Source organism: Pygocentrus nattereri, chromosome 29, assembly GCF_015220715.1.
Source record: "Pygocentrus nattereri isolate fPygNat1 chromosome 29, fPygNat1.pri, whole genome shotgun sequence".
NCBI lineage: Eukaryota > Metazoa > Chordata > Actinopteri > Characiformes > Serrasalmidae > Pygocentrus > Pygocentrus nattereri.
The window spans coordinates 21,260,132-21,286,758 of record NC_051239.1 but is presented as its reverse complement, the minus strand read 5'-3'; the positions used below and the strand labels follow the sequence as shown (position 1 = coordinate 21,286,758).

General features: G+C 38.5%; 1 protein-coding gene across 1 annotated transcript in view; it reads left to right on the top strand.

Annotated features, from left to right (window-relative positions):
- Positions 1-344: 344 nt before the first annotated feature.
- Positions 345-26,627, top strand: part of LOC108434414 (dedicator of cytokinesis protein 3-like) — a 101,533-nt gene continuing 75,250 nt past the window's right edge. Inside the window, exons 1-8 of the mRNA XM_017709513.2 lie at positions 345-962; positions 15,552-15,635; positions 15,756-15,796; positions 17,658-17,713; positions 17,996-18,092; positions 18,553-18,701; positions 19,727-19,811; positions 26,210-26,251. Of these exons, the coding sequence (XP_017565002.1) occupies positions 926-962; positions 15,552-15,635; positions 15,756-15,796; positions 17,658-17,713; positions 17,996-18,092; positions 18,553-18,701; positions 19,727-19,811; positions 26,210-26,251 (591 nt within the window). The 5' untranslated portion in view covers positions 345-925. The remainder of the gene's footprint in view (positions 963-15,551; positions 15,636-15,755; positions 15,797-17,657; positions 17,714-17,995; positions 18,093-18,552; positions 18,702-19,726; positions 19,812-26,209; positions 26,252-26,627) is intronic.

The window sequence follows — 26,627 nt, the reverse complement described above, 5'->3', positions numbered from 1 at the left end:
TACTTTTTCGGATTGACCTTTGTTTTGCAATCATCCCCTTTATATGTGCAAACTTAAAAGGCACATGTAGGTTTACTGCTCATTTTAAACAGTAAATAAAATGCCTGGATTAGTGTTGTAGGCATTGCGACCTCTGGTTCCCATCACCACCACTGTGAAGAAATCCGAGTCTGTAAGTTTCCCTGATGCACCATTTCCCATCACGCAGCTCGGAATGGTTCTGTTTACGTCTAAATGATTGGAGTATGCAGATGTATTTCTTTAATAACTGAATTTCCTCTTTAAAATGTTTGCAATTCCAAAAGCTTTGAGGCTGGCGATGTTTTAGCGGGCGTCATGTGACAGTGGTGAAGATGGCGCAGCGTGACTCTGCCACATTCTCTAGAACCTCGACGACCAGTTTGAACTGGCGAGCTTCTGCAGTTCAGCCAGTCCAGTAAGAAAGAAGCAGAGGCGGCGACTCGAACTGGCCTTTCAGCCTCACACTGAGCGAGGAGAAGGAGGAGGGGATGTGTGAGCTAGGCTAGCCGAGCAAGAGCTAAAATAAATAAATTAGCTCGACTCGAGCGCGCTCACATACTGCAGCAGTAAGAGCCGAGATCAGATTTCCGCTCATTACCCCAGGTAGAGAGAGAGAGAGAGAGAGAGAGAGAGAGAGACTGGGCATCTGCAGCATTCACTGATGACTCGCGTTTTGGGGAGGCAAAACACGAAAAGAAGCGACCGTGACAGACTGCGGGAATGAAAGAGGACATCCCAACGGTCGCATTTTCATATTTTCCTCGGCGTGCTGCCATGTAGCGCTCATAGAACATGTAGTTCTGTGAAGTCCGTCTAGCCGAGCCCTTCATCTTGCGAGCATCCTCCCACGACACCAGCGGAATGGAGATCGGCTTGCGAGGAATCTAAACCATCACTAGAAATAATGTGGATCCCAACGGAGGATGAGAAATTCGGAGTTGGTGAGTGTGCGTTTATATCCCTATCCCTGGATAATTTCAGTATGTTGTGGGTGCTGAATGTAGAGCACGACTCGGATTTAAACCAATGCAACAATTTCCTTTGCGAAGTGCTGCGCTGACAACACTCACTAGCCCGCGTTAGTGACTCATGTGGATCAAATTGAACTGAAATGTTCACTAATGCAGTTTCGTAAAATGATCATGGAAATGTTGACTGGTTCTCAAATTAGTGTAGAAAATGAGCCGTTTCTGACACGCGATGAACTGATAACGCGCGCTCTCGCTTGTTGATTTAGATCGAAGAAGAAATTTGCCTTTATTAACCCACACAGGTTTCACTGAGTGTGGGGCGAAGTGTTGTTTCGCTGTAATACAGCCACAGTTAGCGTTTTCCTTTCTCGCTATCTTATAACGCAACCCTGTACCGTTAGACTCGAGAACGAATCGTTCTTTTGAACCCGACCGATTCGCAAGCCAAGTGAATCAAACTTTTTGTTGCACCCACGCAACGTTCACGTCTGCATTCTAGGTTGAAAATAAGCAGTCTTTTTACAGTTTAACATAAAATCATAACGCAGCATATTACTTTGGAATATGACAGCAACCTTTTACTGAAATAAACGTTCGATTCACTGAAACGGACAGAAAGAATCGGTTCGCAAAATTGAATCGAACTTCCCATCACTGAGTAGCACACGAGGGAAAAAAGCAAAAACCCGCTCTTCCGCGTGAACGCGCGGGGGCGCTGATGATGACGAGTGTTCTAACAGGTGCACGCGCTGAAGCTGGGGTGCGCGCTTTTTGACGCTGCTTAGCAACGTCTCCTAGCAACCGTCGTCAACGCTGCGGTAGATACCTAGGGATTGTTCTGTTTCTGGATGTTGTAACCCCGCTTTAAAGACAGCTCATACTAAACTCTGCACCTACTGTTTTCTCCTGTTTTTTATCATGTATGTGTCTAACACGGTCTCTGCTTTTATAAACCAGGTGTTTTCTGACAGATTCACATCAGCCATTAGGCTCGTCTCATACATCTCTGATTGACTGTTTGATTCAAACGCCTCTGTTAATTTCACTATTTGTGACTGTCTACTCATAATTAATTTGTATTTATTCCCTCCAGTGGGGGCAGGAGGAAGTTTATTTCTCATACTCTTAGACTCTGTATTCATTTTACTGCAGAGAGTATGGCTGTCCCTGCAGTACCATGGAGAGCTCCAGTGAAAGCTGAGCACACTTGATGGGCGTCATGGCAGAACTGTGGCTTCTTTTCACATTAGAAGGGACCATTGAAAAGGCAATTAGGCAATATGCCTGACAGCTCCAGTAATCTGACACAGGACTCTTTTTTGGTTGGGCACCTGTCAGTAAATCAGCTCTCCTTGGACGTGTATGTGCATATGGGCGTACACTTGCATGCAAAAGTTTGGGCGTCACCGGCTAAGCTACATTTGCCATGTCCTAAAGTTATGGCTCATTTTATGCACTTTTTGTCCAGATAAATTTGCAGAAAAGTGTAATATTTATGTTTGTAGAGGATATGTTATTTTAACTTAGACAGTCAGCAAAACATGTACTTTGACCAGGGGTGTTCAAACATTTGCATATGACTGCAACTACTAGTAATAATGTGTAAAAGATACATTCTAAACAGTGAATCAAAATTTAAAACTAATATGCCCATCAGTCTCCAAGTAAAGTGGGTGTGACGTTGGCATGGTTTAAGCTTTGCATGCAACCACATAGACCTTTGAAGTTGAGCATCATTTTGTAGCTGTCTTCTTGCCCAAATTAGGAACTCCAGATTCAAGCTGGTTTGCTTTATGGCAGAAACCATATAAATTGCTACTGTCGCATCATAAACTAAAATGGCCCAAAGCTGTTACATTTTGTCTTGTGTACATATTGCCATATATATATACATATACATATATATGTGTGTGTGTGTATGTGTGTGTGTGTACATATACAGCTACTCAAACTGCAAGAGCAACTTAACTACTGTATTTGACAATGCTTATTGGTCTGCTTGGGGTATTTTGGTGATGTTGGCAGTCTTATAATGTCAATTCAGTGCACAGCATTGACTTGCATGTGGCAATCGTTGTATTTTGGCTCCTTAATGGCCTCATAATTCAGAGGATTCGTTGGTAATCAGAGGAAAAGTGTTCGTATGGCAGAACATATCAGATTTGGAACATTTTAGCTTACCACAGGGTGTGACAGTGGCGGATTAAAAAAAAAAACAAAAAACACCATTAATTTCTGTAAAAAGAAAAATAGCTTAGATCCTAATACTGCTAAGAAGCTGACTATAGAATAGTGACCCAACTTCTGAGGTCTGTTCAAATTACTTGACTTTTTTCTGAAGTACAATAGACTATAGGGGCTGAATCTTGACCTAAAAAGAATAAAAAATCACATAAGACTTGGAATATATGTATATTATTACACTCATACTCCTGTGTAACTATATTGATTGTTTTTGATGTACAAGCACAAACAGCTGAAAGAAAGAAAAGAAAAGAAAAGAAAATATTTTCTTTAAAAAGAAATACAAAAAAGTACAACTGTTAACATCATCTCACCAGGTATGGTACATACTGGCCCTGCATGTGGCGTAAGTCTGTCCCAAAATGCTAACTTTAAAACTAGAGCCTCACAGGGTTTCTTGCCATCTACATCTGCATGTTGATGATGTCGCCATGTAGATTTGAACAAGCCTGTGCTTTTGTGCTTCCAGCTTTAGCTATGGAACAACCTGGCTCTTGTGTATCATGTGGGAATATGAGTGCCTGCTTGAGATTTAATTGTGAATAGAGTTATACATGTACCTATAAGCCTCTGTTGTCTTAGTCTTAGACCTCTGATGCAGCTTCTGTCGGTAAACCTGTAGGTTTTCCACTGTTTTTGTTTAATTTTTCTAAAGAAAATACAGAGTGATTGCGCAGCTCAAGCAGTTCACTGGCTGTGTCTAAGGTGTTGCTAGGCAGTTGCAGTGGTATCCCAGTTGGTTGCTAGGAGGTTGCTATGGTAAGGAGTTGCTAGGTGGTTGCTTTAGCTATGAGACAACCTGGCTTGTATACACCAGTGGTATATGAGTGCCTATTTGAGATCATCTGCACCTTCTCTCTCACCATCTCTCTTCAAACCAGCTTTTCAGCTCTTTGCTTCATGTGCAGATTATGGATTGTTTTGGTCAGATTTACTCAAAATATAAAGTTGTTTCTAGGGATGCTGGAAGGTGTTTTAAGTTTGGCTGCTGTCATTTTAAGCAGCATATGCATGATGTGAATAGTGGCAGCATGCACAATGATTACATTTTTCATTTGAACTTTATAACTCGCATCAGTTTATTATGCTGCTATGTGGCAAGAGACCACAATATGTACATTCTTAAATATTTTCATTCAAACTGTTATTGTAAAAAAAAGCACATAAAACAAGAACTTTGCATATATCCTGCATATTCTTAAGAAAATGCAGAGTAATTGCATAGCTTAAACAGTTTTCAGGCAATTGCTAGGTGGTTGAGATGGGATTCCAAGTTTTTGTTAGGGTGTTGCTACATCATTGCTGTGGTGTTCCAAGTGGTTGCTGGGGTGTTGCTATGGTATGCCAGATGGTTGTTAGGGTGTTGCTAGGTTATTGCTATGTTATCCTAGATGGTTGCTAGATATTTGCTGTCGTATTTCAAGTGGTTGCTGAGTGGTTGCAGTAGTATACTAGGTAGTTGCTAAGATGTTACTAGATGGTTGGTATGGTATTCCTTTTGGTTGCTTACATGTTGCTAGATGGTTGCTGTTATGTAACCAGATGGTTGCTAGGGTGTTGCTAGGTCTTTGCTGTGATTTTCCAGGTGGTTGCTGAAGTTTTGCTAGTGGTTGCTCTGGTATGCCCGTTGGTTGCTTTGGTCACTAGGTGGTTGATATAGTATTTCAGATGTTTGCTAAGGTGTTGCTAGGTGTTTGTCAATGAAAGCGATTTGACATGCTTCAGTGGAAATACATTGTTGAATCGTGCATGATTCACTACATGTAGGTCTTTTCTTATTGTTTTCAAATTCATACTTTTTATATTTTACTATATTTTATTTACAGTATTATTTTTAGCAAATGCAGTTAAACAGTTTCCTTCTTCTTTCAGTCCCCCAGTTTAAGTAGGCAAAAGCATAGAAACAATCTTTTTTGTTTAACAAACAAATAATTAAAATCATCATTGAGGGGAAGGTTTCACTGTAGGCCTACACCATTATCGGCATATATACAACATTTACTTGTGAACCTTTTATAGAAACTTGCATGTAGTTGGAGCTGTGAATCATGTCAAACATAAATAACGAGATATATACCATCATCGCTGTAATTTTCATTGCCTTCCAGTGTGTTTGGCTGCAGGAGTGAAGGATCTTGTTCAGCAGATCAGTTGTGCACATAAATTAAATCAGCTGTCTGAGCTGGAGACCTCTGCTACTGTACACAGCTATTGCACAGGCACAGTGCAGCGCTGCAGCATAGCTTGCAGCATTTGGCATTCTAATGTTAAAATCAGTTCATTCAAAAATCAGTTATAACTGTATTGAACCCCTTTTGAGTAATAATAAAGTTGATCTCACGTTACGTTGTAGATCATAATGACATAATATAATTATAAACAATGTAAGTTTTGCATATATGTCAAATGACTAAGCTGGTAAAACAAACTGGTAACATTTAACTGTGCAAGATCTGGTAGACCACCAAAACTATCACGGTCAGATTAATATTAATTAAAGCTTTCAGAGAGAGAAAAGAAAAACAAGCTGTCCTCTCCTCTTAGCATCTGAAAGAATATGGGTCTGAAAAGAGGTGTAGGGTGTAGAATGGGGCTGTTACTATCCTTGCAGATTTCTTGAAAGACTGGATCATAAAGGCAAAGGACGTTGAAGCTTACATGCCTTTTTCTGTATAAAAATGTTTTCTGCTTTTATTTTTTTTCTGGCTTTCAACTTAACAGTCATTTTGACTGTAAATTAACGCTACACTATGTTAGTTTGGAGAATTTGGAGACCTCCCTGGTGGAAACATGCAATTGCACACATGCGGAAGAACATTTTGTAATGTAGGTTATACTTTGGAGCCTGTCACTGAGCAGATCTAAATATGTAATTGTTTCTTTTAAAATACTTTTTATACTGTGGGCCTGCAGTTAGAACTAATTAAGTAGAATCATTCATACATACTGTTGTAGAACATACATATTTCCAAGGTCTGTCTAAAAGTAAGATACTGCAGAAAACCACAGTTTCTTTGAGCTTGTAGAGAAAGAAATGTTTCAGCAGAAGCGTGCCGCACTGTTTACATAGCATCTATCTGACCTGACCTGACATTTACTTGTGTGATTGGTGTGTGTTCGGTGTCACATTTTATATGTCATACGTGTGGTTTGGCTTCTGGTTTGTGTTATGTTTATTGCTGTCTGTGAGCAGTAGCTTTAGGCCAGGAGTATCCAGTTGTGGTTCTGTGGTTCCAGCACAATTTATTAATTCAGCAGCTCAATCACTTCTGGCTATTAACACATGTTAAATCAGGGGTGTTTGACGAGGGTAGTCTCTAAACTGCTCCCCCAAAAACTGAATAAGTTGAATAACCCTGCTGTGCTTGTCTTCCACTCTGAATTAAGCATGTGTGGGAGCATGTGTTTTTCATTATCTTGCCCATATTCTTTATTTTATTTTCTTCCCTGAGGTTTACCTATAACATTTGTGTGGTTTTGTGTACCAAAAAAACAGTACTAATTAATTTTTACATTACTTTTTTACAGTTTATCCCTTAGAATTAAGCAGGCTGTTTTTATTAAAGCAGACTAGGCTTTGTACTCCTTGTAACCTTAGTGAGAATGTGTGGGGCTAAACTGCTGTAGACTGATTAGGCAAGTATATGTAAATGGTTTGATTTTCATGACATCACAAGAACAGTGAATGAAAAATAGCTTAGTTTCTATATAAGAATTAAATGGACTGGGGAGTGCACAGTACTTTAATGGTGTTTACACACTGGATCAGCACTTTAATTTTAAGTAACAGGAAAATTCATTCTTCCAAGAAATGAGCCCTAAAGGATCAAATTGATCAGTTGAGTGATAGTGATTAGTTTATAAATTTTCAGCAAAATTGGGTTGAAAAAAGATGGATCTCAATTTCTGATTTCTATAGCCTACATTATAACTTTTTCTAAGAACATATGGATCATTTATTTCTAACAAATTAGTTCAAACTGCAGTTCCACAGTTAAAACTATTTAAAAAAACAGTTATTTGCTTATTTGGATGTTTGGAAATTTGAATGTTCAATCATTTGTTTTAATAAAATATTCATAATTAAGGTATAGGGTCATTCAAAGCAAAATGATTTTAGTGTAAAGTCTAAGTCAGTTGAAAGTCCAAAATGTATTTCGAACACTCACTTTGAACCAATTTGGTAGAATATTCCATATAGCAGTGTTGAATGTAGAAACTGCTACTGTGTAAAAAGCCTGCTTATCCAGATAACATCACTTTACTATTACTAACCTTTACTAGTGAGATTTTTTTAACGTTATGTTAGCGTCAAACTAACTAGTGACTTACTCAGACACATTTAATACTAATCATTGCCATTCCTGCCTAAATTGTAGACATTTGAAACATTTTGAGACTACAAACATGTGTGCATTAGTAAATTCCTACATTTTTCCTCCTTAAAGCCAGGCTGTGCTGAGTAACCTACTTGCACTGTCTATGGATGTGTATTTATATTACAGTAATGTTAGGGTAAATGCCTCTATGTTGTTTTATAATTCAATTCACTATCTTTCTTGAAAAAATTGCAACAGATCTGATAATCATGCATTAATTTTCCCTAGAATATATAATGATGGGCTGAAAGTCCACAAAAAAGATTGCTCCCTGTGGCTGTCGGTTGGAACATTTTTTGTAGACATCTTTTTCAATGGAGTCTTCGATTAGTAGGCATAGTATCATGCAGAACCTACCACAGTATCGTTTTCCCTTTAGACTTAATTGTCATATATGTTTTTAATGTTTCATGCCAGATATAGGTCTATATTGTACACACTGATATGATGGTTCTTCAACCTTTTTGGTGCTATATAGAAGCCTTTTCTAAAAGGTTCTGTATAGACCCATCTACAGCTGGCCTGTCCCATCCTCTACTGTTACATCAAAACAACGCAAATAACCCTTTAATTTTTGAGTGTTCAGCGTTCTATATAGAACTTTTTTCTTTACTAAAGAACCTTTGAAGAAGCTTCATTTTTAAGAGATTAAAAGATGAGCCAAGTTGATTTCTAAGCAGAGAGATATATCTAAGTAATTATTAAGCAGTATTTTAGTTTCATTGATCTTCATCTTATTTTCAGCTATCCCAAGTAGTGTTTCATGTGCATGTTCTAGACATCATATCAGAAAGGCATCAGATCAACACTGTGTGCCCACTGGTCTTTCTCTCTCCTCTTTAAAAGTACAGTTTTAGGGCTGCACCCCTAAAACATGTCAGGCCTGTATGCAATTATAGAGCTCCTATACAAAACCCAGATGAATTCTACCATAGAAACTCTTTTTAAAATTAGTTAACACATTTTCGAATCTGTATTCAGATTTCCATGCATACACTAATGAAGAGATCAGAGCATCAGAGCTATTATAATCCATGACAAATCTTTAGTTTATCCATTTGCTTTAAGCATTATGAACAGTATAGCATGTGTTCTTTAGGGTGAGCTTTTTTGTGTTGGAATTCCTCACTGGGATTCTTTTTGCTTGAAATATTGTGTAAGCATAACATATTGGCTTAACCCCAGCACTGCGTCCCTGGGTTTCGTGGTGGTGCTCAGGGACACCTTATATTGCTACTTATGCAATTCTATACCTTTGACCCATGATTAGCAATGACAACCTATGTTGTCTATGATGGCTATGATGTAACCATCAGCTTACATTAGAGCATCCCCCTAACAATATGAGTAAACAGCATTGTGATTTTTTATTACTTTGAGATCATTTTTGAATAGTTTATTAATTATGTCAGGATCCTTGTTTTGCCACTGTGTTGAAGTTTAATTCTGTTGTGCTTTGACTTGTGCAAATCCCTGACTGTAAACAGATTTTAGATTGGAGGCAGCTGACTGTGTAGATGCCTTACCACAGTTTGGCTTCTTTTCTGTCCCTAAAAGGTGTAAACACTTGTCTGTGGTGTCCATTTTGAGCTCAAAAATGATAAAACAGGTGGGTACAGTAGCCTTAGTCCATAATCAAGTAAAAGTATTAATGCTTGAGTAAAATAATGACTCAAGTACAAGAAAAAGTATATTACCAAAAAAGAACTTAAGGGTGCAGAATTAGTGAGTCAAAAAGGTACTTGTCACCAACTAAACACAATGACATTAAGCACAAAAAACAAATTATTAACTAAATATGAATGGTTAAAATGTAGTAACTGAATAAAATGTAGATACCTGTACTCACTAACTAAGTAGAAGTATTGTGATTTGAAAATACTCAGGAGAGAACAAATCCATCAATATTTTACTTATTTACATGTACTTGTAAATGTAAGTAAATGTAGCTAGTTAAAACCCACCTCTGTGATAGAATCTCTGTTTTCTTCACAGTTTTGTTTGATGACTACTATTACAGTACTATTTGCAATAAGGCTAGCTTGGTTGTATTTGAGCCTATAGCTCAGTGACTAGGCTAGTAGTGAGGACTGGTTGACAGCACAGTGTTCTCTTATAGTGAGAGAAACAGTATAAAACATGAAAACCTGTGAATTCTGTCCAGCCAATAACGCTGAGGCATAGGAGTTATGTTGTGCTTTTTTAAACTAAATCTAATTTTAAATAAACCTCAATAGTCAGTTACACTAAGGTAACTGTTAGCTGTATCCATCCATCCATTTTCTAAGCCGCTTCTCCGTCAGGGTCACGGGGGGATGCTGGAGCCTATCCCAGCAGTCTTCGTTTGGAAGGCAGGATACACCCTGGACAGGTCACCAGTCCAATTAGCTGTAGTTTTAGCTCATATCCTAAGAGGCAGCATCCGATACTCATCCAGCACGAAAAATACCAATTTTCCTCAATTGTTTTTTAAATATTAAAACATATTTTAATTTTGAAAAACTAGGCATGGTTTGTAATTGTTCAGTTAAATTTATATTTATTGTTTAGCCTGAGGTACTGCTATAATCAGTAATAACAGCCCTAATCCTGGTGATGAAGATATTGACCAGTGTTGCCCCAAATGTGATGTGCTATTTATGAGAGGTTGGGAACTCAAGAGTGGTGCAGCCATGTTTTGCTATCTGTGGCCTTGAGGCCATCTGTGGCCTTGAGTTTTCTCTTAGCTGACATAACAGAAATGGCAGTTAATGTTCTCCTCCAAAGCCTTTGAGCTGTCCAACAATGTTGTGTTTAAGGGCCACTGAAAGATGCAGTGGCTGGCTCACAGATTCAAAATATACTATGGCCAGGGTCTTGCCAGCAGCCTACTTTAGTTTTATCTTGGCATCTTTGCTAATACTGTAAAAGCTGAGCCTTTTTGTGTCTTGGGAAAATGTTGAGGATAGTTTAATCGCCACTTAATCCCTTTTTTATTGGCTCTGGTGCTGTCTTGGTTAAAATTAAGTAGAAAATTAAGTTCTTTAGGATTTTCATTTGTGGGGAGGTTTTACTATTATTTCCTGGCTAACAAAAACCTTGGTCTGTGCCCTCTGGGCCAATGTATCTAGGCACCACTGGTATAGACTATTCCAAGGTTTCCTAACAACTGGGCCACCCACCACAAGTGGCCGCAAAGCACCCTCTGGTGGGCCTCAGGCTTATGCTAAAGGGGAACCTGTGGTTCATGAAATAAAAATCCTTGCAGAAACAGTGGATAAAACAGCTTCATCTATTTTTGTCCCCCTGCTTCTAGAAACAGTATACTCTCCCCCAGCATTTCATTCATCCACTCACTAGTGTCTGTAAAAAATATATTGGAGAAACATTCCACTTAGTGTGTAATCATTTAGCTGGATTTCTGGGATATAAAAAAAAGTTTTATGAGGTAGATCTGAGGTAGATGAACACTTATTGTGAGGATAGCCACCCAAACATTACTGTGTTACCTAGCACGAAAACCTAATATCGTAACAGAAACATAACAGAAACCTTTTTTCCCCTGTACATTTAATTTAAGATTAAATAACGGGAAGAACAGGCTACTGCTGTTGATTAAGGATGGTTGCTAGGACAATATTGATTTTAATTTTAATAATAATTTGTTAATAATTGTAATTTACAGGTATTATTATGGTATCTATTATGTAATAAATTAACCACAGAGAGACATGCCTTGGAAAAGTGGATTTAAGTTGCAAGAACATGATTATATTAAGGCCAACACATTTATATATATAACAGCCTTTCAGCCCACCACAGTTTAGCTCTGAACATTCATGCTGAAGTTATAAGGAGTGTTGCAGTCTAGACTGCTTTTTTTTTTAAACAAGGGCAGCCAGTTAGAACAGTGATCATTTACACATACAGACTATTCTATCAAATTAGTTCCAACTTGGACTCACAGTAAAAATAAATAAATAAAAATAAACAAATAAATCCGACCTTACATATTTACAAGGATTAAGATATAATGTATTTTAACAAATTCAGCACTGTGTACTTTAGGTGGCTGATTAGCCAAGATGTTTGAAAGGGCAAGCAGTGAAAATCAGCTTTAGCTCGTACTTTCCTGTTTGGGAATACTTCAGTTTCCCAGTTGACAAATCAACAAATATCAGGACTAATACGTAATAGCTAATAACTTTGCTAACTCCTTTGGGAAGACTCACCCATGACGAGTCATTTGGGTGAAAACACGAGTCGCAACAGCTACTCCTAAAGTCAAATTGAGTGTAAATGGGCCTAACAAGTTATTCAGACAAAACAAGTAACTCATTTTAGCCAGAACGTAAGTGCCGCACAGAAACACAAGACCTGACTGTAAATTAGCTTGTTAAGCTCAGTTCTTTTCATTTTGAAATGTAGGCAACTGTTTTTGTGTACTTTTATTCTTATGAGCCATGATTTGCCAGGTGCATGATGTGCAACATGTAACGCACGTCTTGCAATTTTGATTAAGTAATTTTTATTTATGTCTTTTAAGAAAATGACTTGTGCCAGTTATCCCTTTGGCAAGCAATGTTGTCTTTTTGGAAATAAAACATTTCCAATAAATGAAGAAGTACATATATAAATGTGAAAGATATGTAAACATTTTTTAAAGCTGTAACATGGTCATGTAAAAATTAATTATAGCTGTTTTTGGTATATAAAACCACACAAATATCATAAATTCACATCAGTGAAAAAATACATGCAAGAACTACAACAAAATTGCTGTTGAAACCGAAGTTTTCAGCTTTCAGCACTTGAGAAATAAAATAAAATAAAATGTTTTAGTACAAATTTTGCTGTAGGCTTTCTAATAGTAAGTAAGTGGGCTATGAGGTGAAAAGGCTTGGACTATTCAGTTTATGGTGGTGAAAATAATATGATTATGAACGTCACTAGAGACAAAACTATTGTAAGGTGTTCTAATATCAAAACTGTGTGTGTGTGGGTGTGAACAGGGGATAAGTGTGCCTTCTGTTTTTGTGCTGCAGGGTATACAAAGTGGCAGCATCTGTCTCTCGTCATAAATTGTCACACCAGAGCAGCTACTGCTCTCAGCGAAACAGGAAAGCAAAAGAACAACAACATAACAGTTCAGTATCAATTCAGCTCAGAAATCCACTGACGCAGCTAAAACACTGGTAGAGGAATAGTGATGGTGTTCGAGCAAAGCAACGGAACAGGAGACTCACAGATAATCAGCTTTGCAACAGAGCTGTAAAACTAATGTTGATTTGTGGAGATTCATCATGATATCCCAGAGGATCCTTCTGTAAGCAGAGTACCTGTGTCTGTCCATTTGAGTCATCTCCACCAGCTCAGTTCGGTCTCAGTCATCATGTGGGAGTGATATTATAAAATTACAGTTTTTATTGTTCATAGAGAGGCTGAGCGCAGCTGACTAGAAAGAGAGCAATATTGCTTTATTTTTTATTTCTCTCATTTTACCTATATGTGTAGTGGTTGTGTTCATGCAGCTCAGCTTCTCTTTCCTTGTTTAGCTGGCAATTTAACAGCAAATTAGATTTTCTCAGCTCATCAACTGACACAGATCTTATATGGTAAGCCCACTGTATTCAGATCTACACTGAAAGTGAATTGCTAGCAGCACAAAGGAGCTAACTGCATACAAAACCAGTTCCCTCAGCTGTGCCAGTGTCATGAAAACAAACTATAAAAACCTTGATTCATTAAAACAAACTGAAAATGGTGTTTTCAATACAAGTGGGTGAAGCGAAGATGAGAAAAGGTGATACGAAGGAAAAAAAAGCAATAAAAGTGAAATAAAACTGTAAAAAATGACAATCACAGTGTTTCTCACTGCGGTTCGCTAGTGTTTCCATAGTTACAGCTCTACAGAGCCAGAGTGAAGGCCTGAGGCTCCTCCCCCTCCTGGCTCCTTCACTGGCTTGTGATTGGCTTATTAGAATAATGACTCATATCGCAGTAGTTTGAGGCCACTGCAGTGGGGTTAGCAATCCCCATCAGCAAGTACTAAACATTTAACTAGATCAATTCCAAAGATGGCTTTTCCACAGTGAGTTTTCCAGAGTGGGTGTGTGTGTGCACTGCAGACTGCTTTACTGTCAGAGGAGTTATCTCCAGCGTCCTCCTTGAGCCCAGGGTAGCACATGCCGTGCTACAATGATGCTTCTCTTTTTTTCACAGTTAAAATTACAGTTTGTTTCACTTACTGTTACACATGCAGTCTTGTTCAGTTTGTTCCCATCCTAATAAGTCTACATTACAACCCACATGCAGCCCAAAATTTCACATCTGGCCCCACAAAACTACTTTGTATGCTGAACAGGTTGAAAGAACTTGCAACATTATCTGACCATGACCAGGCTCAGATCTAGGCCTAGGCCTAGATTCTAGTTTGTAGGGCCTAGATCAGGCTGAGAGTGGAGCAACAGATATCCAGTAACTACAGGGAAGGACAAACAACAACAACAAGCCCACTTTCAACTTTGGCCAAAGGTAATGTAGAGCTGTACACTTTTCATGTGACAGCACTGGTGTTGCACATAAATATAAAAGCAGAGAAATATAATTTAAAAGATTGTTTAATTTCTCGGTAGGACTTTCACAGTAATAACAGAATTGTCTTATCACAGTCATTTGAGATACTCGTGATTATGTAGGCAAATAAATTCAGATAAAAGAAAGCAGTAAATGCATTCATTGGGACACATGGTGGAACTTCTAACTTCTTACTTGCCGCTGTAACATGTTTAGAGGGCAGCACAGAGGAACTGTTTATCTGTTAGCTGTGTAGTTCATTTAATTTTTTGGCATGTATGCTAGCAGAATGAGTGTTTTTACTTGTGTTTTCTCTCTGGTACTCGGTAAAGGAATTTGCTCCACACATGACTCTGTGTAACTGTAGACGTTTAGATGAGTATCTGCAGTTTTGATTCGACAATACAGTGTTAGCTGCTAAGTAAACATAGTTAGCTAGAAAATACGGTGGCAAAAATAGCCAAATTGGCTGATTGTATTTTAATAGTTGCAAACAAAGAAAAAGAAAAGACAATTAATTTGTTAGTATTCGTGTAACAGTTAATCATGAGCTAAAATTCATGACTGGGACAGCTATATTATTTAAAAAAACTGCTAAAGGAGTTTATTGGTAGGTTTTTGTGTTGGGTACGTAACGGAGGCTGATAAGCTAAGAGAACACTGCTAAGTGTCGTGTTAGCTGCTGTTGAGGACTCTTTGTCTTCAAGGCAAGATATTTTCTCATCAGTGGACGATGTGCTAACATGTTATTTGTCAAAGAAATAGATTGTCATTGTGTCTGGGCCAATCTAACATCAGCGAGTGTAGCTAGCTTTGTTAGTAAGACAGCCGTGCTGCCTTCTCAGCCACATCCCTAACAGTGTGTCCTTGGCAGTGAAGGTCACTGTCCCACTACTGACAAAAGTTAACCAAAAAGCTGTATTCAGTTTTAAATGCAGTTTTGTTAAGAAGACTCTCTTTCTTCTTTTCTTATGCACTTCTCAGTAACATGGGCGGGGTTGCCAGATTGGGTGATATCCCTTAGAATGGCATTTATTGCTTCTTGCTATGACAGTACTTCTTTATCGGAAGAGCTAGGAAATATGTTTTTCGTTATCTTGATAAATTATGTAACAAAACGCTTTTCTGAGCATACTGTTAGTACCTAAAGATGATTGACTTCATGTTTCTTTAAGTAAGACAGTTAGGCCTGTTTAAATGGATTTAGTGCAGTGCAGTTTGCAAAACATTGAATAAAAATCTTTGTAGCTGTAGGGTTATTATTATTATTTTTAAGTATCTTTATTTGTGGCTTTCATTTAATCTTTTTCAGCCTTTTTCTTAGTTAGTCTTCTCAAGTGAGCATAATCACTCATTGCTGTCTTCTTTTCCTCTGTTTTAGTGATAAGCAGTTTCCGTAGTTCTGTCAGTCAGTCTCTGGTGCTGGAGCTTGGAGAGACTGTCCAAATCCTCGAGAAATGCGAGGGTAAGGCCTGTAGATGCTTAAGCAGTTAATCATTCACTTTATACCTTTCATCAGCACAGCAAGTCCTATTGGATCATTAATTGTCTGATTGGTCAGTAACTGTGTGATATTGTTTTTTAGGATGGTACAGAGGATTTTCTACCAAAAGACCGACAGTTAAGGTAAGACTGAACAGCACATGTTTTGTCTGTGAGACTCACACATTAGAGCCAGATCTCATATGCCTCAAACCGAAGTTTGGACACACACATCTATATATATATATATATATATATATATATATATATATATATATATATATATATATATATAAAGGACAACTCAGTGCTCTGAGTCTGAAAGGATATGTAGCTGTCAAGAAGCTGGTACTGAGAAAAGGAAGGCTGAGAGCAATGGACTAGCCACTCCAGGGCCCAGACCTCAACATCACTGAATGTGTTTGGGATTAATTGGATTTTGAAAAAAACTCTTAGCTGGAAGGTGAAAATATCATATGTTTATTTTTAGATTTTCACCTTCCAGCTAAGGGGTTTTCCCTCTACTATATATGGCACTGTGCAAAAGGCAGAGACCACCATTCATTTAATTAGTTTCCAGTCTAAATGGCTCTTCATTTTTCAGGAGATTTTTTCTGAGAATATTAAATGTAAAACATTACACTTGCATAAGGAAGGAAGAATTCAAAGGAAAGTACGTGAAAAATCAAATGTTTTTAAAACTGTCCAAAACAGTTAAAAGATGTAGAGAAAATAGGATTCCAAACAGCCATACAAGATGTGGTAGACCACCATAACTGACACTGTCAGCTAAACTATACTTAAAGCTTTAAATTCTGAGAGATATAGGAATATCAAGCTCCACTCTTACTTCAGATCTGAAAAAATCCACAAGTGTTTCTGTCCATCCTTCCACTGTGAGCAGACAACTCAATGTTATGAGTCTGAAAGAATATGTAGCTGTCAAGAAGCCAGTACTAAGAAAAGGAAGGCTGAGAACAATGGACTAGCCACTCCAGGGCCCAGACCTTAACATCACTGATTGTGTTTTGCATTAATTGGATTGTGAAAATGCAACCAGCTTCTAAGACCAAACTTTGGAGGTGTGGAAAAATATCCCTGCAGATTTCTTTGACAAACTGACAAGCTATAATAAAAGCCAATGGTGGGCACAGTAAATACTGAAAAAATTATATTATATTTGTTTGTCAAGGCTTCTGTGCAATCTTACCGTTAACTATGTTTGCCTTGTTTTTCCAGACACTGTAAAATTTATAATTTTCTGACTTCAAATTAAATAAATTAAGGGTCTCTGACTTGCATAGTACTGTACATATATTAATATAAACATGTCTGTATGTCAATAAAAGTCGTGCTTTGGTCATTTTGGTGGCCATATATCTGGCATTGGAATTTTTCTAACTTGGGAGAGCAGTATAGCGCTCAGAAAAAAAAGGAAAAAAACACGAAAAAGACAACTAGTAAAGGACGTTAATGGAAATGGACACAAAGGTCATTAACAGACTTGGTGTGTGAGTGTGCACATGCGTTTTTGCAGCTCTATTTAAATCCCTACTCCCACTTGTGCAATTTCGTAGCTCCCTGACCACTCACTCTCTCTCTCTCTCTCTCTCTCTCTCTCTCTCTCTCTCTCTCTCTCTCTCTCTCTCTCTCTCTCTCTCCCCATCTCTTTATATATATATATCTCTCTCCCCCTCACCGTCTATATGTGACGCACAGATACAGGCACATTCTCTTTACAAAAAAAATGCATTTACTATGTTCTAACCTCTGCTTCTGAGCAAAGAGAGAAAGAAAGAGCAGTCAAACATTTTTTTTCTGCTCCGTAATGATCTCCAGTGTGGTTATGTAGTTAGTCAGCAAGTCTGAGTGAGCCACTAAAGCCATGATTCCATCTTTCGTCCATATTACATAATGGTCAGTGTTAGTCCTCACTAAGCTATGCAATGCAACAGAAAATATTGAAAAAAAAAAACTTTTGTTGTGCTGTTTTGCTTTTCTTCAGGGGATTTTTCCAACCAACTATGTGCACTTAAAGAAAGCAACAGTTACCAACAGGGGGTAAGTGGTTGCAATTCAATAATTTATTAAAGCAGCATGCCTCCTCAGCACCAGGAGCACTAGAGCAAATAAACTCCATGTTTAATGAATTTGTGGGCCTGCTCTCCCAGAGACTCACTCAAACTCAGTCACAGCATACAGAGTTGACAGTTGTCAAAGTTTGTTTTTAAAAAAAAATTTAGCTGGTTAAATTCAGTATTGGTAATCAAATTTTCATATTAGTCAGGCCTTAGTTTGCCTGTGGTGATGGGTTTATCTAACTGCATGTTTTGTGCTTTGCAGGCAGTGTGAGACAGTGGTTCCTCTGGAGGATCCGATCATCACTGAAAGCACCAGTACGCTGCAGGAATGGGGCGTGCTGTGGAAACAGCTTTACGTGGTGCGTTACTCTTCAGCAGCCAGTCTGAACTTTGGTGCCCCCCTGTGCGTTGGCACGTGTGTGTGTTCTGCATCCTGCATGCACATGTGCACGTTTATGTGTGCGCGTGTGTGTAGGTGGTTTAGTTCTGGAGGAACCTCGGTTGCCCTGGCAACAATGGATTGTGTAATCTCTCACTACACGGCTTTAACCAGAAATTGAGCCTTGGGCAACGCTGCCACGATGCAACTGCCTCTCAAGCACGACTAATGCACTGCCCTGCTCTCTCTCTCTCTCTCTCTCTCTCTCTCTCTCTCTCTCTCTCTCTTTTTTCTGCTTTTATCTCTTGAATTTCTTTTTATTATAATTCATAGAAATAGAAATTATTGGATCTTTGTCATCCTGTAACTGTATGCTGAACATGTGTGTTACAGTCTGTGTGCTTTATGTTAACATGAAGTCTTCTGATTGAACGTGACAGAAACACAGAGTCGAGCTGTTTCAGAAGCTGCGTCATGTGATGAACGAGCTGATGGACCTGCGGCGTCAGCTGATCTCAGGTCACATGACCCAGGAACAGAGCCGTGAGGTCAAGCGCCACATCACCCTGCGCCTGGACTGGGGCAACGAGTAAGATGCTTGAAACTGCAATTATTACCCAGCTGGAAACTGCAAACTATAAAATGGCTCTAAAAATAAAGGTTCCTAAATGGTGCTTGGCTTCAAGAAAAAAAAAAAAAACAACTTTAATTAGCTTGTAATTGGTAACCTTTTACAGTACATGGAGTCTTTTTAAACCTTCAAAGGCTCTTCACATTCACATACCTCATTTACAGATGATTCTTTAAAGTCAACAGGAATTGAAATTAATCATAACATTATTTTCATTGAGTGGAACACGGTGTGCAGGAGGGACAGGTAGCTGAGGATAGGTACAGAGGAAAGGTAAAACATGACAGTATGTTTGTACATTTATGAATTTGGCATTTGCTCTTATGCAGAGCATCTTACTATTTAAAAAGCCCATATCCTACATTTTCCTTACATTTTCCTTCTGTAGAAGTCTATTTTTATTTGGCAACACTCACTTAGTTCAAATATATAGTGAGGTCCAAAAGTCTGATACCAGATTGAATTTTTTTGATGTATTTATTCATTTATTTTATTTAAACCTGGAGACAAACAACAGAATTTTTTTGAAATTTGGAAAATTTAGACACTACAGCGTCTTTTCAAACAGTTTCAGACAGTTTAACATGCTTGGATTGCTGGACTCACATGACCATGCACCAGGCTAATGATTGGCTTGCTTAGCAACAAGGGAGATTCTCTTCCTTTCTTGCCATTTCCATCATCTTGCAAATAAATCCGGCCAATTTGTGTTTTCGAGGATCACATGGAAAACCGCCCTGAAAGCAGATGGCGCAGCTGGAATTCAACCCCCAGCAGTAAGGGTAATTTTGAGGGAGTCCCACTTTGAAACTTATTATCTTCATAATGAAAAAACGCCTGTTGCTTAATTTTTTACTGTACATAATAACTTCAGAACTAACAAATATTGTATTATGGAGATGGAAAAAGAAAAGTCAAGACATGACGTTGAGTGGACTTTCTTAACTTGTCTCCTTTTTGTCATTTCCCCTCCACTTCTACAGACACCTGGGATTAGATCTGGTGCCTAGGAAAGAGTTTGAGATGGTGGATCCAGACCAGTTCAGTGTATCTGACCTTTACAAGATGGTGAGTGCCTGGCAAAGCTGTCCAACAGATTGCCTTTGCCTGAGAGCATATGTACAGCTTAGTGTGATTTGTGGGGGTTTGACTGCATAGGGGTGTAACTGTCAGTGTTTATGTTTATGTTATTATCAGTATTCATTCTTTGGCTATTGAGGAGTAAGCAGGTAGAAAACCAACCAGTAGCTCATTACAGAGAGACACATTCAGACACAGGAGATTGTGGCTGAAAGGTAGGCTGAGATGCTGTAAGAAGTTAGGACGAACCACCAGTAGTCCAGTGTGAGTGGACCTGAGTTACAGAAGTGAATTAATTGAGATGCTCAGCTCCAGTTAGCAGTTCAGCAGTGCACATGTGGAAAAATTAACAAATGCAGAGCATTCCAAAGTAAGAGTGATATGGCAAAAAATGTAAACAGTGTAATACTTGAATCTATTTTAAGGCTATTATGTATCACAATATTTCAGGTTTGCTACCAAGATGCAATGTATAAAATGCATGCTTAAGTTTTTTTAGGACCACAACACGAGTTCCAACTTCTGATTCACTCCTAAACTTAAGAAAGATTAGATTGATTAGAACTGCAAAACAATTAAAATGACAGATTGCTATCATTCACTTTTTTGTGTCTTTAATCACAATTAATCACATTTGTCTTACTTACTCGTGTGATTTTCCCTTTAAAAAAAGCAACACAGTTTGGTATAGTTATATAAGTGGACCCTATATAGTGAACAATAAGTATTCAAATATTTATCACAAAAGTAAAAAAAAAATAAAATAGAGCAGTAAAAAAAAAATAAAATAGAGCAGTAAATTAGGTAATAGCCAATTAGCATTCCTAATGTTACTCATTTTCATATTTAAGTGCCATGACATCTGAAAAAAATACACCATTGGTAGCTTGAAATGTCCTGTTTCCCACTAATAAGCTAATAAGGTAATGGTAAAAATTTCCACATTATATTTTAATATGAAAATGTTACATTTGCACTGTTATATAATGACTATGTGAAATGTACATGATGATGAAACAAAGTGCAGTATATGCTATTATATACTAGTACAAATTTCAAAAAAGGATGTGAACATACAGGGCCTTCATTGTTCTATTTTGAGCTTAATAATGCAACATGTGTTTTCAGTGGGAGGCAGGGAGGTCTAGCACCACACTGTCTGATTTTGCAGCTATGCTGTTGTAACACATACAGAATGTGGCTTGGTGTTGTCATGTTAAAGGATGATGTGTAAAAGGCAGCATATGTTGCTCCAAAATGTGTTCAGGATTAATGGTGCTTTCACAGATCTGCCAGTTACCCACTAATGCCCCCCCATATCATGACAAGGTCCTGGCTTCTGAGCTTTCTGCTGGTAACAATCTGGATTAGGTTTTACATCTTTGACCTGGAGAACGTGACATCCATTACTTCTATAAACAGTCTGAAAAGTTGACTTGTCAGACCACAGTACACATTTCCACTGTGCATCAGTCTACTTCAGATGAGCTTAAGCCCAGGGAATTCAGCAGCGCTTCTGGACACTGTTGACATATGGCTTCCACTATGTGTAGTACAGTCTTAACTTGCATTCATGGATGCAGCAACAGACAGAGTTTATTGACAATGGTTTGTCAAAGTATTACTGAGCCCATGTGGTGATATCCGCAGAAACATGACAGGCTTTTATGCAGTGCCATCTAGTGTAATGCCACCACATTTCTCAAACATGTTACAGGCATCAGTTTCAGGATGAGTGTATATTTACAAAACACTGTAAAGCTGCTAAGGTGAAACTTTGAATATCTTGTACAGTTCAGACTAGATTTATAAATTACTGCTCTTTGTTTTGATCTGTATTTTACCTGCTGTGCCAAATTGGGTTTGTGGTTTGTTCTTTTACATTTTACATTGGAGCAGGTCTCTGTAGGGTCCACTAGTCTAGGCGTGTTGCTGCTCTAGTCCAGAAGTGGGGCTGATTAGACATTCTGCTTATTTTGCTGATTAACTTCCACAAAGGAAACTAACTATTTAGTTTTTAATTGTTTTAGTTTTTAATTTAATTTAGTTTTTTAATTGTTCTTTCAAGACAATCTGAAACCTCCAGTAAATGACACACATTGCAGTTAACTGTCAGGTCCTGAATACCATGAGTAAATAAAAATAGAATTAAAACCTGAAAATAAATGCTTGGTAACAGGGCCAAGACTATGTGATGGGCATAATGGCCATGTTAATGCAAGGTGTAAACAGGCCCAGTGCTTTCATCACTCCAGAGTGAAAGAATGCACTTAAATGGATATGCAGTCATGTAATTGTATTACATATTGATAATGAAAACACATTCCGTTAACGTTTATGTTAAAATATCTTTGACCACCCTCCCTATATGGTTTGAGTGATCCAGTCATAATGCAATTACCACGTGTCCTCGGGGGTGTTTACACATGGCTTTTCACACAGTCAAGTGAAAATGCATGTTAATGAAAGGTATAAACAGGCCAAAAAATTTCTTTCCTCACAAACAAGTAAAAGTACTATCACTTGAACATAGGCAGATAAGGAAAAAAGTGAAAATGTATCAGAAGTTTACATATTGCTGCTGTCAGAGGAAAACATTGTATCTCCATTTTTTTACATAAATTGCTGCCTGTTGCACTTTACTTTGTATGACCTGGGGAAAATTCTGGTTCCATTGACTTACATTGAAATTAAAGCAGTTTTTTTCTTTTCCTGTAAAGTTACCATTTTGGGGATACAAGGTTTTCTTCTGACAGCAGAGATATGTACAACCCTATGTAGTTAGTGTCCATCTCTAGTCACAACTTCTTGTTGAGAGATTGTCCTGAAAGTGAACTAATATAAGGGGAACATAGTGAAAACATGTCTTCATATCATGTGCCTTTGTTTTTGTTGATGAAGTAGGCACTGTGAATTTGCTGCTGATATCCAAATCACATGTTTAGCAGTCAGTGCTGTAAAATTCAGTGTGACACACTTTAACACTTGTCATTGTGAAATTGTCACTTTTTGCAACAGTAAGTAATTCCCCTAGACTCTGCTAAATCCATCCACCTGCCAGAACCTTTCCTTTGCCAAAAAGCATCCGCTGTTTCTGCCTGCTGTAATGACTGCCCTTGCCAAAGTTGTTTTCCTGCCAAAATCACTTTTGGTTCCAAAATTGTTCTTGCTGGCAAAACGCTTCTCTTCACTGCTGTATTATAATCTATCTTTACAAAAGCTGTCAGGCTGTTGCTGTTAAAGCTTTTAGAAAATATTTTTAAACACATATGTATTTATATTCCTATATTATATATGTTATTTGTGTGTGTGTGTGTTCTTCACTGGTCAGGACCACCACAAACTAGGTATTATTAGGGTGGTGAATCGTTCTCAGCAGTCACACTGATGTGGTTGTCACATGTTAGTGTGTGTTGTGCTGGTGTTAGTGGATCAGATACAGCAGTGCTGCTGGAGTTTTTTAAACACTGTGTCCACTTACTGTTCACTCTGTTAGAAAAACCACTATTATATAAATATAAATAATAGCAGTACAATAAGTGGTGATTTTACAAATGTAAATGAGTAAAATATGTGCATTGGAAAAACTCTCCATATGGCAGCCCAATATTATCTGTAGTTATTACCCAAAACCCGTTTTGGCTTCATTATGTTAAGTCATGCGGGAATTTAACAAATCTATGTGATGACTGGGGGCACTGTGACATCTGTAACATGGTATCTGTTGTAAAGTGGAAACTTCCAAGGTGCCACTTCCAAGGTAAATGGTTTAAAACAATGTGCTTCGCCTTTTGAGAGTATTGTTTTTATTGTGAAGGATACATTATTGTGACAACCAATATCTATATATATATATATATATATATATATATATATATATATATATATATATACACACACACACACACACACACACACACACACACACACACACACACACACACCGGGTGCCACTCCTGTTAGCTAAGAACAGGGAACTGAGTTTGTTGTTGCCTGGTCTGTCGAGTCTCCATTTCAGCTGCGACATTCAGGTGGTAGGTAGTGTCGGAATTTGGGGTAAACAACATGAAAGTATGCATTGTATCAATGGTTCAGGCTGGTGGTGGTGGTGTAATGGTGTGGGGGATATTTTCTTGGCACACTTTGGGCCCCTTAGTACCAATTGAGCATCATTTAAATGCCGCAGCATACCTGAGTATTGTTGCTGACCATGTCCATCCCTTTATGACCATAGTGTACCCATCTTCTGATGGCTACTTCCAGCAGGATAATGCACCATGTCACAAAGCTCATATCATCTCTAACTGGTTTCTTGAACATGACAGTTCACTGTACTCCAATGGCCTCCACAGTCACCAGATCTCAATCCCATAGATCACCTTTGGGATGTGGTGGAACGGGAGATTCGCATCATAGATGTGCAGCCGACAAATCTGCAGCAACTGCGTTATGCTATCATGTCAATATGGACCAAAATCTCTGAGGAATGTGTCCAACACCTTGTTGAAAGTATGACATGAAGAATTAAGGCAGTTCTGAAGGCAAAAGGGGGTCCAACCTTTTACTAGCAAGATGTACCTAATAAAGTGGCCGGTGAGGGTGTGTGTGTGTGAGTGTGTGTGTGTGTGTGTGTGTGTGTGTGTGTGTGTGTATCCATTCATCCTTCCATCCTCCACCGCTTATCCGAGTCTGGGTCACGGGGGCAGCAGCCTAAGCAAAGAGGCCCAGTCCTCCCTCTCCCCTGCCACCTCCTCCAGCTCTTCCAGAGGGATACTGAGGCGTTCCCAAGACAGTCGAGAGATATAATCCCTCCAACGTGTCCTGGGTCTTCCCCAGGGTCTCCTCCCCATCGGACATGTTTGGAACACCTCCCTAGGGAGGCGTCCAGAGACCATCCTTACCAGATGCCCGAACCACCTCAGCTGGCTTCTCTCAACGTGGAGGAGCAGCGGCTCTACTCTGAGCCTCTCCTGAATTGCAGAGCTTCTCACCCTATCTCTAAGGGAGAGAAAAGCTCATTTCGGCCGCTTGTATCCGCGATCTTGTTCTTTCGGTCACTACCCAAAGCTCGTGACCATAGGTGAGAGTCGGAACGTAGATTGACCGGTAAATTGACAGCCTCGCCTTCTGGCTCAGCTCTCTCTTCACCATGACGGACCGGTTTAGGGTCCGCATTACTGCAGACACCACACCAATCTGCCTGTCAACCTCTCGCTCCATCTTTCCTTCACTCGTGAACAAAATCCCAAGATATTTAAACTCCTCCACTTGGGGCAAGAATTCACTCCCTACCTGGACAGAGCATTATACCCTTTTCCGACTGATGACCATGGTCTCAGATTTAGAGGTGATATTCATCCCAGCCGCTTCACACTTGGCTGCAAACTGGTCCAGAGAGAGCTGGAGGTCCCAGCCTGATGACGCCAACAGGACCACATCATCTGCAAAAAGCAGACGTGAAATCCTGAGGTCACCATACTGGACACCCTCCGACATCTTGGCTGTTCCGAGAAATTATGAACATTTAACCCTGTACTCCCGGAGCACTCTCCACAGGTTCCCCTGAGGGACATGGTCAAATGCCTTCACAAAAACTCCCACGCACCCTCCAGGACCCTGGTAAGGGTAAAAAGCTGGTCCAGGGTTCCACGACCTGGGCGAAACCCGCATTGTTCCTCTTGTATCTGAGATTCAACTATTGGTCAGACTCTCTTCTCCAGTACCCCTGCATAGACCTTACCAGGTAGACTGAGAAGTGTGATCCCCCGATAGTTGGAACACACCCTCCGGTCCCCTTTCTTAAAAAAAAAGGGACCACCACCCCAGTCTGCCATTACAGGGGGACTGCCCCAGATGTCCACACGATGTTGCAGAGGCGTGTCAGCCAGGATATACATACACTCTCACCGGCCACTTTATTAGGTACACCTTGCTCTCTCTTTCTCTCTCTCTCTGTATATACATATATATATACATATATATATATATATATATATATATATATATATATATATATATATATATATATATATATATATATATATATATATATATATATAGTGCAAACATCAGAGACCAATTTTTTTATTTATTTGATTTCCAGTCAAAACCACAAATGACTTATTCAGTTGTCAGTGTCAGAGAACAACAGGAAAAAATATTTTTACAGAAAATTGCATGGAAGTCTTCAACACTAAGTATATAATATAAAAGTTATAAATAGTATAACATTTTTTTAGTCAAAGACATAGACTATACTGTCATGTTCTAGTTGCCTAAGGGCTCAATAAAATATGAGTATTATAAGCTGTAGACTTCATAGTTATTCTCACACATAGCCACTGATATATCAGTGTTATTACCCTTCCTGTTTATTTCCTTTGCAGCATACATCCAGCAGACATTGTGGTCAATCAAGTACAGCACAGGTATGAGCTCACGTATTCTAACATTACATTAACTCTATCTCTTAGAGCTGTGATTAATAATTTTTTTTTGGAGCAATAACAAACCAGGAAATGCTAAATTATTTATTAGAAAAGACAAATGTATTGATGTGCATGAGTTTGACACCACTCGTTAAATTTTTTTTATTTATTTATATAAATCTTTTTATTTTATTATATTTGCTTTTATTTATTTGCATAAATATTTTTTGTACAATTATTTTGCACAGACCACATTTTATGTTTTATTTTTTGTTAAGTATGTTAAATTTAGCAAATAAACTGTAATTGTGTGTTAATTTGTTATTTAAAATGCAGTCATGCATTCTCTGGAAAGAATATATGTTTATTTTAATTT